At 45.7% G+C, this 13,120-nt stretch overlaps 1 protein-coding gene across 1 annotated transcript in view; it reads right to left on the reverse strand.

Moving 5' to 3' along the window:
- Positions 1-1,677: 1,677 nt before the first annotated feature.
- The window catches only part of ATM (ATM serine/threonine kinase), a 1,399,724-nt gene continuing 1,388,281 nt past the window's right edge, over positions 1,678-13,120 (reverse strand). The window contains exons 62-63 of the mRNA XM_086935231.1: positions 3,198-3,325; positions 1,678-3,114 (exon numbers count right to left, since the gene is read on the reverse strand). Coding sequence (XP_086791357.1) covers positions 2,931-3,114; positions 3,198-3,325 — 312 coding nt within the window. The 3' untranslated portion in view covers positions 1,678-2,930. The remainder of the gene's footprint in view (positions 3,115-3,197; positions 3,326-13,120) is intronic.

The raw sequence follows: 13,120 nt of genomic DNA on the forward strand, positions 1-13,120 counted from the left end.
AAATCGTCCGAAAACCGCCCCAGCAGAGAGCTCGGCGGCACCTCCACCCCACCTCCACCCCAGCAGTACTGACTGTGCGGCAGCATAGGGTGGCTGAGCAGCCAGTGTGTCATTTGAGGGCACTTCTAGGGAGATAGTACCAGGAGTTAGAGAAACTCCTCCCTGACCCCCACCCCCAATAATCCAATTGCAGGCAGACTCAGTATCGCACTGCAGGGAGATGCCTTTCTCCCTCTTCAAGCAGGGGCCTGTCCACCTCCCATGCAAGACTGACCTGCGGTTTCAAACCATAGCCTTGTCTTTCACTAATTGCTCTCATGAACGCAGGTGTGAATTGTCAGTTTGCTCCTGCACTGGGGATAGCACATTTTATATTGTTATTGGAAGCACAGCCCACAGTCACAGTGTGTCCGAAATGTGATTCGGCCCTAGAATGTTCCCTTCAGTCAAAAGCAAGACCATGTTGTAGTAGTTCTGAAACATTTTACAACAATTTCAAAACCTATTGGTAAAATCTACTTCAAATGTTACCCATAAAGCAAAATGGAAGCAACCGATTTAACCAAAGAGGAATTCTAACTCAAGATGACAATTTCTATCAGCCTGAGCAAGAGCAGAAAAGAAAAGACACAACTAGTTTGCAAAATAGAACTGCTGAGAAAGCTGTGCTAATGCAACAGACTGGTGAACAAGACAAATAAGCAAGAGGAATGTGGGGTTGGAAAAGCTGAAAAGGATAAACATTTGCGATGATAGATAAAACGGTTATTATAAAGAGTAAAGGGAAGGGAAGGGAATACAGTCCACCCGACAGGCTCATCGAGCCTGTTGGAGGTGGCGGTCATTCCCCACAACCACTGCGTTCCAACCGCCGATATTGTAATCCTGCAGTCGGACAGCTGAACTGGATGCCAAGCGGACCGCCATCAACGGCATGTCATTGGTGGTCCGCCTGACATCGCAATCAGGGCCTTAGTGTCTTTCCCTCTTGTTTTTAGTCGTCGGAAAAGTCAATAAGACTAGTGTTTCTTTTTTAAACTAACACAGAAATTAGGATTATCTTTGTAAAATATTGCTTCAACCCTTAGCCCACTTTCATGGACCTGATTTTGTAACATTGTTTCAAATGTATGACTGTCCACATATATCCATGGACATAAAATACAACGTGTCAAATGTAAAAAGAAAACCATTAATAAATCAAAGTTCTGCCCCATACTCTAACCATAAAATATATTTATCTGGTGTAGGCGTGAAGGGTAGGAGGCCAAGGGTTGTCGAAGTTAACAGATCACAGTAAAAAAACAAAATGAACACCTAGTAGCTCTGCTTCCTGCACCTCTGCTTTCCACCGTCGATCTAATATTACATTGACAAAATTCTAGGAAGGGTAAACATGCCTCACATGCCTCCAACAAACATGCCCACCCAAGTGCAAAATGTTGAATTGGCAATGAGAGCTCTTCCCCCGACCCAGTCTAACATCAGACCGGCTGGAGCTCGGCCTCACTTGATGGCGATGAGAAAGCGGGACCGCACTAGAAAAACTTTGTTCGGCTCACCCTTGTATTACTGGCTAATCAATAGTGATATAGGCCTTCTAGCTGATAAATATAATATCTAGTGGGTTTGGTAGAGATGTAAAGACTGTCCTAGGAGTAGTCAAAGGGTTAATGGTTTTTTTTTCTTTACATTGGAGCTCATCTTTAAAGTCTCCACAATATAAATGTCACTAGAAAGAAATCACACGCCTGAGGTGTTCACAAGCACCTTCACACACGCAGTGATACATCTTGCCATCTGATTGCTATGAGTGATTGACAGATAAGAAGTCCTAACTGAATAACCAGAAGGAGAAACACAATAATAGTAATGCAGCCAAGGCTAACCAAAATATTACTGCTTGAGCAATAGGGCAATTCCGCATCATTCTCATCAAATTGGAAGAATCCACTTTCTGGGTGGGGAAATGAGACGTTTCAACATTGTCAAGTGCATCAATTTGCCAACCTCTGTCTTGGTATCTTCCCTCAATGCTCAGCACCCTTACAAATTGACCTCAGACTCTAGCACAGGGAGACGAAATCCCACAACCACTCACTTTACCTAGCAGCAATAGATAACACCCAGAGAGCATAAAACTTTACATGTAGAGGGAATACTATAAATTGAGAATCTCTGGTAGCCAGAGAGCATACAAATCTCCATGCGTGCCTGAGTTGTGAGGCAAAAAGCACTGCTGTTGGGAGCATCCCTACTGCATACTATTAGGACACCATGGATGTGTACGGTATAGCTAAGGTATTCGAACCATCTCTGGTGTGCACTTACAGTACCTATTATAACCCAAGAGCAACCTCAACAAAAACATAATAATACAATGCACAAACTTATTTTGTTTACACTTGGAGTGCAGATAGTACTACCACCTCACAAACTACTGTACTTAACATGTTTTCTGCAGCACAGAAACCTGTCTTATGAGCTATTTTTTATTTCTAACCGTCAGCATCGTAGGGCAGCCAACTACTTACAGCTAACATATGAGGTGTACAGACATACATGTGCATGCCACAGACTTCAATTTGTGAAGATGAAACCACCATTTAATCCCTGGCACCTTCAGACATGTTAAGGCTGTCCAGTGATGATATGGTTAAGCGCTCACAAGGTTTCAGGATTTTCACAGAATTGAAATGGATTTCTCTGCTTATCCGGACAAGTGCTTGAAGACAATATGATGCTGCAGAAGAATCCCACACTTTTCTTTTCTCCTCATTGGTAAAGTGCACAAATCCAAGTTGTATTAGCTAGAAACTATTCCAGTACACGGTGAAATAACTGATTTATGGTGAACAGTTTCTGGAAGCTGTCCATATTTTTCTTAGAGTTATACTGTGTAGCATTATGCCAACATCCGAGCCTCGAGGTTACACCCAGGATTTCCAGCCTGGGAAGAGTCTGCTAAGGTTCTTTGGATCCATGGCCTGCTGGATGAGCAGGTTCACTTGTCCTCCCACAGTGAGCAAGGTACCTTCCTCCACTCCCTTCAGCTTCTCCTGCAGCCTCAGGAGAACACGTTCAGCCACCTTGTTGAAGGCCTGGTCGTCGTTGCTAGGTAAACAATGGAAAGTCGGGTTAACTCTGCATTTGGGGCGTTGTTACAAAAAGTGTTAAAGAAGAGATGAACTTCCTACCTGTCCTTTCTGTTGCATTCTGAGTCCTCACCGCCAAGAGTTGAGGCGAGGTCAGGCTCATCCTGCTGCAAATACAGGGCTTTCAGGGGGTTCATTGTCCAGTCAAACAGCGGATCGTACAGCAAAACCTAGAGGACATCAAGACACATCTATCAGCTGTGACATTACACAAGGAACAAATGCCTTACGAACAAACAGTATCATGGCAAATGAATGGGAAGTGTAAATTAATGTCTACCGCATCAACAAGTAGCCCCAGGAAATTGACAGATGATTCCCAAACATACTCGAGTGCCTCATCAGTCCTATTCAACTTTTCAAGAGATGACCTCTGACTCTAGTGAGGAGAATGTAGCTTCTGATCTGCAGACATTAATACTATATTGGGTTGTTCTGCTGGTATAATGACCTTACAGCACCTGGTATTTTACTCTTACCTTCGATAATCCTTCCTATACCAATAAAACTATGGCTTGGATGAACGCAACTTTCTGAAGCTTAACGGCGATAAAACGGAGGTTCTGATCCTTGGCAAGGATGGTGGTCTCTTTGGGCCCTCAACATTGGCCTCCAGAAATAAGTATGCTTCTTCAACCATCCACGCAGGTGCACAACCTTGGTTTCATTATGGATGATTCTCTTTCCATGCGGCAGCAAGCAACCAAAGTGGATGCCACTTGCTTTACCATCTTGAAGTGGTTGAGGAAGATAGTGTGTATGCTTCCATTATATGCTCAGCGTACCGTAGTCCAGACCCTGGTGACTTCTAGGCTGGACTACGGGAATATTCTCTTTTTGGGTGTCAACAAAGACATTAGACGCAAACTGCAGCAAGTACAAAATTCTGCCTCTAGACTACTCTGCCGAATCCCCAAAAAGGCATCCACATCCAGGTCACTGGTCTATCTCCACTGGCGCTCAGTGGAAAAACGGGTCAAGTTCAAGGCCCACACGTATATGTTCAGCATGCTAAGGCCCCAGACTACGTACAACATCTGGCCTGCCCCTACCTCCCTTCCCGTACTCTTAGATCCTCTACTCAAGAGAAATTCCGAGCCCGAGAGTTAGACTTACTCGTATGGGAGGTTGCTCTTTTTCTTATCTTGGCCCCACTTTGTGGAATGCTCTTCCATTGCCCCTTCGCCTACAAACTGATCTTTTGTCTTTCCGCAGATCCCTCAAGACATGGCTTTTCAGCCAATAGGCCTTTCTCTCCCTATGTTGTTCTCTGTCGGCGCCGGAAAACCCTTGAGGGTAGCTGTGCGCGGTTATATAAATTTAAATAAATAAAAATAAATAAATATACCCCCTACCTCCATTGAGCTAACCTGTTTTTTTAATGCTATGCCTTATTTACTACATGCCAGATATACATATTCATGTATGATCTCTCAATACATAGTATTAGATTTTAGAAATACAATACAAAGCAAGTTTAAAAAAAGATAATTTATTTGGGTATTCAGCACAACAGGTCGCCTTGTACCTCAGAACACTTGTCTATCTGTTGAAGATGCATGAGGGGCACTTCAGTAGCTTACATTATTTTTTAAACCGTTTGCCTTTCTACAGGTAGGGCACATTACAAACAATCCTTGGTCACAACTAACAAAGCCCAAACCGAAGCTGTAGACCAAGAAATAGGAAGGCAGGTTATAAGGCTTAAGATGAGGGAAGAGGAAATAAAGTAATGGGTTTACAGGTATGCAATTTAGGCAGTACCCCTCATGGACCTTCGTTGTCCCCTCCCCTTCCTTACTTACTTATGAGGACATAGACAAACAAGGACAGCACCTTTAAAATCACACCAAACCAGAATGCAGCACCCCGAACACTTTTAATGAACACAACTCAGTCAAATACAGATCTGGAAAAAACAAAAAGACACAAGTGCCAAAAACACACAAATGATCACCAGAACCCACATTTAGGGGTCCATTAGGATGGCGGGCGGATTTAGTCCGCCCGCCATCCCATCAGTAATCGGGACCGCCCGCCATAAGGGCAGGGGTCCCGCGGGGGGTATTAGGATGCATCCGCCACTGTGGCTGGCGCATCCTGTATTTTTAGCATTGTGGTGGGCGGTGCTCTCAGCACCGCCTGCCACAATGCTAAAAATGCACTTTTACATTTGCATAAACAAAGCGGCAGGCACTGCGCGGTGCCTGCCGCTTTGTTTATGCAAATGCAGGGGGGGGTACCACAGGTACCCCCCTGTGTGCACCCCCACCTCTCCTTCACTCTGAAGGCCCGCAGGGGGCCCCCAGAGTGAAGACCCCCTGCCTTTCTGTGCCGCCACAGAAAGGCCCATTGTAATATGGTTGGCGGCGTCTAATAGACACCGCCACCATATTAATCCTTTTCCGCCCCGGTCACCTTGCGTCCGCCGAGGTCCCCCCGCCATACTAATATGGCGGGGGGAATTTGAATGCAGATGTCGGTCGGATTGCCCCGCCAGGTTGGCGGTAGCCACCGCCAGCCTGGCGGGGGCAATCTGCCCGACATCCTAATGGGCCCCTAAGTGTGTAGAGGGCCATGAAGGTAGATGGCGCTGCCTGGCAAATTGCTTTCACCTTACAGGCAGCCGTGACCCTCAGGGAATGGCCTTGAATCTGATCAAGCAGATACCTGCCAGAGACCTTAAAGACCAAGGGCTAGATGTAGGTGGGCAAATACCATTCAGTAACGGACGAAAATCGGTAAATTTCTGTTACCAACCGGTATTTAGCCCTTTGCGATGTAGGAGGCTAGATTTAAGGATTCGGTAATTTACCGATTCCTTCATTTAATGAATCGGTAAATTACCGAATCCTTAAATCCTATGTAGGGAGCACTCAAGTGAGTGCATTTTTGGTTTAAGGATTCGTTGTTTACCACCAACTACAAGTTGGTGGTAAATAACGAATACCTTTAAAAAAGCAATTTTGTGCTTCTTTAAAAGTGCCATGTGGCAGACATACATGCGGGCATGGATGTGCGCCACATGTGCACACATGCACGATTCAGGGCTGCAACAGGGTGTCAATGTGACACTCTGCCACCCTTGAATATGTTCCCTCTATTACCGATTCGGTGTTTACCGAATCGGTAATAGTGAATGAATGGGAAGGTATTCCTTATAACCGATTCGGTAAATACCGAATTGGTAATAACAAATATTTCCGAATCGGTAAAATGTACCGTTTTTTTTTACCTACATTCTATTTACCGATTCTTAAATACCGAATCGGTAAAATTCGGTATTTAGGAATCAGTAAATAGAAATTATCTACGTCTAGCCCCAAGTACCTTGTGGCAAAACAGCATGAAGGTGGTTTCCATCTGAAATACATAGGGTCATGTTTTCAACCATGAATCTCTCTTAAATCGGAGAATGTTATTCCTTCGCTGGGTACACGTGTGACTCACCATTTGTAAATAAAACAAGCCTACAAGCAACTGATTAAACAACTTAGTATTACAATATTGTTTCAATAGGCATTGTTTGATACTATATTGTCACACGGTATACTGGTGTTTGTGTTGTTCGTTCGCTCTGGGGCCCTGTGGCGTATAGCTGTGCGTTTTGGGTCTGGCACACTTCGGTGATCAAGCTTCTTCAAATTTGTTCCACAGGTTCATTCAGGATTCTGCTTCAGCACTGTACGCTAAGTTTGTTGAAAATTTCTAAACCATTTTTGAAAAAATGGTGTAACACAGTGCACCTCAACCTTTTTTCAATATTCTAGCTTTATCCCATAGGTACACCATTTTCATAACCTCTGCCTATTCCACCAGAAGGTTGGTAGATATAGAACCACTCTCCGGCGTCATACCACTTTTTGACATCTACAAAGATGCATATAGTCAGTGTGCATTACCTTCATGAAGTACACATACTTACATATGCAATCTAAGGTTGAGGCCAATGTGAATATTCTGCAACCTTTTTTAAAATAAGGTGAGCCTATTTTTTACCTTCCCTAATTCATTCCTGTGTGCCCTACTAATTGGAGAAGAAAAAGTTATCTAGCTGTACTTCCAGTTCTCAAACAATGCTCTGGGATTCTCCAATATCTTACCCCTCCTTGATGTTGTTATTTGGTTTTACAAGTCGCCTTGATTATTGGAAAGCGCTCTGATACCGGCAAGGGTCATGTTCGCGGTATATAAAACTTTCAGAATAAATGTAGATTTCACCCAGTAAATCAATGTTCCAGAAGGCCTCGATACCTTCTGTAAAGAACAAAAGGTACCAAAAGACTGGCAATATTGCAAAAGGAGGCCATCATTTCAAGACAGAGGCAGCTCTAAGCATATACACATCTAGCAAATACACATCCACCGCCTGAGACCAAACAGGATTACAATGGAAACCAAAAGAACAACCTTGGACTTTCCGGGAGTCAAGCACTTAAGCAGCCAACAGGCTGCAATCTCCTCGTCCCTCTCTACAAGGCTTGATGGCAGGCTGCTGGGCCATCAGAGTGGCAGAGGACAATCCCAGGGGAAAACCATGCTGCAGAAACTAAAACCAATCACATTTCCAAACAAGAATATCTTTCTCAATGCTGAATCTTTGAAAGGAGAACCAATGATTGATTCATGGTCCGTGAGAGGATAGGCGCCTGGACTACTTTAAACCATTAGGCGACGCACAGAGAACCATGTCTTCCATGGCCAAAAATGGACAACCACAATCATTCCCTGCTCTATGCTCAAAAGATGAGCCTGAGAAAGACTAGGAATAACACTAGGTGTTCCACTACCATTTAGAATAAACCTTGAGGTAGCACTGATAGTCATTAAAGAACAAGCTGCTTACCTTCTGTAATGCTTTTTCTGGTAGAGACTCCAACCGCAGATTCCTCACCGTAGAATATTCCCCAGGCGTCAGACTGGATCTGGAAGTCTTGAGCAGTACCTTGAGCCCTTGAGTAAAATCGTCAGCAGTAACTCTGCGCTCTGGCAGATGGTGTCAGACTGCTTGTTGTCAATGTTGTCAGGTCGGAAGTGACATGCATGGTACGCTGACATCAGTTTTTTTCGTGACTATTTCAGCACCAAAAAAGAGAAGCCACGACTAAAGAATCTGTGACCAGTGTGCAGACACCTACAGAATTTAGGGTGAAGAGCCTAGAGCTCAGTGCTGGAGGGATGAGGGAAGGTGAGGAATCTGAGGTTAGATAGAGTCTCTATCAGAAAAAACGTTACAGACGGTAAGTAACGTGTTATTCTGATTGAGACTTCTAACCACAGATTTCTCACCTTGGAACAGATAGCCAAGCAATATCTCTCTTGAGGAGGGTCTGTGAACGGGCTCAAGTCAGGAAGTCCTGGAGGACCAAATGGGCAAAACGCCTATCCCAATCGACCTGACTGTCCAAGCAGTAGTGCTTCGGGAAATTCAGCAGTGACGCCCAATTGGCAGCTTGGCAGATTTCCAAGACAGGTGCCCCACATGCTAACTCAATAGTTGCAGCCTTGGCTATGGTGGAATGGGCAGATTTTGATGCAGAGTACAATCAGTCAAGAGATGGTCCATTTCTACACCACCATGCCTTTTTTTGCTCCAGCAAACCCAATGAAGATATCATTGTCCACACGGTATTCTTTGGTGCAATCAATGTAAAGAGAGAGCGCTCTTTTTGGGTTCCAACAATGGAGTCACTCCTCATCCTTATAAGGATGAAGTGGAGCAAACAATGTCGGTAGCATGATGTTTTGGGCAACGTGGATAGGAGTGACCACTTTTAGCAGAAAGGAGGCACGAGTTCGAAGGACCAGTTGGACTGGGTAGAAGCTGGTTTATGGAGGTGCAACCAAGAGTGCCTGAAGCTTACTGACACTCCTGGCCGATGTAATGGTCACCAGGAATACTGCCTTAAGGGTAAGTAGTAAAAGAGGGCAGCTATGCATGTGTTCGAATGAAGAACACATGCGGAATGCCAGGACCAGATTGATGTCCCACTGGGGCACTGCAAAAGGGATAGGTGGTAACAAGTGTTGCAAGCCCTTAAGAAAAGGGGTCAGGTGACTAACAGTGAGGGCTGATGTGGTAACCACAAGAAAGATGAAATGGGTGAAGGTAACCTTTAAAGGTGTCCCAGGCAAGGCCTTGTCTGGCCAACAACAGCACACCCAAGAGCACCCCCCAACAAGGAGGCAGAATGGTGATCAACTCTATCGGAAGAGCACCAAGCCAAATATTTGTCCAAAAGGAAGGCATATACAGTTTTTGTTGAGGGACATCCACATAGCCAGAATGATATCACTAATCTTGGGAAGAAGTTCAAAAGTTTTGAACTGTCGCCACTCAATCTCCAAGCATGAAGGTGGAATGTACACCGATTCGGGTGCAGATCCCTGCCCTGTTGGTGCTGCAGGAGATCCTTTCGAAGTGGCAGCCTGATCGGAGAACAAATACTAATGTTCAGCAGTTCAGGATAGCAAATTTTCCTTGCCCAGACCGGAGCTATGAGGAGGACTTGTGCCCGGTTGGTCCTGATCTTCTTGAGAACCAGGGGGCAGGAATGGTATTGGTGGAAAGGCATACAGGAGTCCCGAGCTCCAGTCTAAGAGAAACACTTCTCTGTACAGGAGCCGTTTTAGAAACTCCAATGTGCAGAAGAGCTGATATTGCACATTCTTAGCAGTGGCAAATAGATCGAGCCACGGCTCTCCTCATACTTGTTTTATTTTTAAATATATTTGATGGATTTTGGAATATGAACATGACCAACATGCAAAGAACACAAACATAGGCAAATACCTGCACACTCACCCCCAGCCTGCCCCCACCTGCAATTGAGCAATAGGATTCACATCAATTACAAGAACGACATCAAGTCTCCCACCCCCTCCCAATCCCGTCTTAGACCATAATCTTCTGAATATCATTGTTCAATACTTTTCCCACAGAACAGACAGGTTCCAACATAAAGCCCCTGCAATCCAACCATACCTGCCATATCCTGGGGTGCTTTTGTAGGCAGCCTCTGGCCTGGTACACCGCCACCTTTAAGCCCAGATGCTGATCTATCACTTTTTTTCTCCACATCGCCAAGAATGGGGGCTGTGTCCTTCCACTCTCTTGCTATATCTCGTTCTGCGAGGTTCAGACCCAGAAATAGCAGTGTCAACTTGAATCTGTTATTGCCCAGTGTATCAGTAATATGGAGGAGGGCAAGTTTTGAGTCCATTGAAACGGACCAGGCCAGGACCCTGTTCAGGTAGGATGTCACCTCGTGCCAGGACAGGTCCAGAGCAGAGAATGTGTCAGGCTGATTAGAGATGAGCGTCTGGTATATCTTCGCAATATTATGATCTTCCAGGGCTCCCATGATAAGGTTACCCTCCAATGGATTAAATTCAGGGAGGTCAGACAGGACTACAATGTACGGGATCAGTGCATGACGGAGTTGTAGGTAACGATGGAACTGACTACGGTGGACCTGGTATTCCGCCTGAAAGGATTTGAGATCCGTCCACTTATGATGTCACCCAGGATAGAAATCCCTATCAGTTCCCACTTCTGAAATCCCTCCAGCACAGCCACCTGCAACATCATGTGCCACTGCTAGAGCTGCGTTGACTTTGCCAGTTTTCCCCACCATCTGTTGGAGGGTATATCTCTATTGGTTAAAAATCCCTCTTGTAGCTGGAGGAAGACCATCGTAGCCACCTCCATCATATAAATACGAGATGAGAGGGATGTCTTCCATTGCCCACTTCTCGGACGCAAAGGAGGGGTCAACCTGGAGGTCATACCACCAGTCATTGATGATGATTAGCAAATTGGATGCACGATAGTATGATTCAATGTCCGCTGCAGCGATACCACTCCAATAAGTGGATTTAAAGCAGCATTTGTTAAGAGCAATGCAGGAGGTACCGCTATACCAGAGGAAGCCACCGCGAATAGAATTACTTTTTCAAAACCGTTGCTAGGACACATTATACAGAAAATTCTGCAACTTGTACAAAAACTGGGGTAGTAATGAAACCATTTAAAAAACTGCTGATCTTCCATTCAGGGACAGAGGCAAGACTGATCCCATCGGAACAGCCTACCTCAAGCGAGCCAGTATGGGCTCCAGGTTATGCATCCACACCAATGCAGCATAAGTGGGGACACAGAAACACCCAGATATTTAATCCCTCCCATGGTGATAAGTAACCCAGTAGCTCAACCGAAACCCTGTGGGCATCTATTTGCTGAGAACACTGTAGATTTAGAAACACTAATGCAAAAAGCCTAATGTTTCGCCAAAGATGTACATAATTTGCAGGACGCGGGTCCCGAGTATTCGCGGGCAGTCAGGAAGAAGAGAATGCCATTGGTGTATAATGCTATTCTATCGGAGACACCCTCACCCCACTCGAAGCCATGCTCCTGAATGTCAATCCTCATTGCCAGAGACTCCATGGCAAGAGCGAACAGCAGGGGAGACAGGTGCATTCTTGCCTCGTCCCCCGCTGGACTCAATATGTTTAACTTGACATTGGTCACTCGCAATGGATAGCAGTCTGAGGTATGAAAGAAATCTCGGGCAGAAATTTAGGTAACGAAGGAGAAAGGAAAAAGAACACCCAGCTCACGGAATCAAACGCCTTCTCAATATCCGCAAGAAGCCAGCGCATCATATAAATGTTGGATAATGTGCTGGGTAGCTCAGTGACGTATAAACCAAGTCTGATCAGGATGTACGAGGTCGGGAATTAGCGGTACCAGCCTATTGGTCAGTGCTTTCACTAGAATTTTCACCTCCAAGTTTAAAAGCGAAATCGGACGATATAATGACTGTTCCTCTACTGGTCGGTCAGGCTTAGGAACACCACAATCTCTGTGTGCTGCCAATCAGGTGGTAGGACGACAGTCTCAGCAGAGGAGTGGACCTCCCCCAGCATGTGTTCCTGGAGTTTAGGCATGTAGGCTTTGAAGAATTTGCAAGGAAACCCATTGGGTCCTGGGGACTTCCCGGGCGCAGCCCTTCCAGGGCCAGTGGAAGTTCCTCTCCCGCGAGATCACCCTCCAATAAATCGCACTCCATCAATGTGAGGCTCCTAAGAAGAAGTGCATTCAAAAACTATCTGCTCACGTGATAGGACCTCCCTCCGAATGTACACCCCTTTGAAATGGGCAGCAAAACTGCAAGCCATCTGGTTTTCCCCATTCTTGGAAGAGACAATTGTGCCAACTCCGGATATAGATGCCATTTATGATCAGTGGATAAGTGTGTCTGCCCTGGCGCTCAGAGATCCCGGCATGTGCTGAGAGACCAGGAAGATGTCATGGTGCACCTGGCAAGTCCATAGACACGGAGCTTTCTGACACAGGGTTCATGACCCCACTCTGCCTTGTTCACTGCTACATACTACATGGGCATAGTGTTGTTCGTGAATACCTGAACCAGCCTTCCCTTGATAGATGGGAGGAAGGATTTCAATGCCAAGTGGATACCTGTCAGCTCTCGGAGACGGATACGGAGCTGAGCTTCTCCCGGGACCAGAGTCCTCTGATCTTCCCCTCTCTTAGATTGATGCCCCAACCCAGAAGTGATGCATCGGTCACCAGGTGGTGTAGGGGAAGAGGTCTACTGCTGACCAAACTGTGGTTCAGCAACCCCCATTGCAGATGTTTTGCAGTCTCCTTTGAAATATGGACCACATAGGAGAGATTTCCCAGATGTTGTGCCAACTGGGACTTCAGATCCCACTGCAGAGCACACACATTATGTCGAATGAACTTCACCAGCAGGATGCAGGAAGCCAACAGACTCAGGAGCCTCAGAGTCATCTCACCGAAATCCAGGGCGGAGGTTGAGACATCGGGATCATAGCCCAAATGTCCTGGACTCGGCGCTCTGGATTATAGGCGCAGAACGGCACCATATCCAGAATGTCTCAGATGAAAGGGAGCGTCTCAAAGGAGTCAGGTGTGA

This window comes from Lissotriton vulgaris, chromosome 8, assembly GCF_964263255.1.
Source record: "Lissotriton vulgaris chromosome 8, aLisVul1.2, whole genome shotgun sequence".
NCBI lineage: Eukaryota > Metazoa > Chordata > Amphibia > Caudata > Salamandridae > Lissotriton > Lissotriton vulgaris.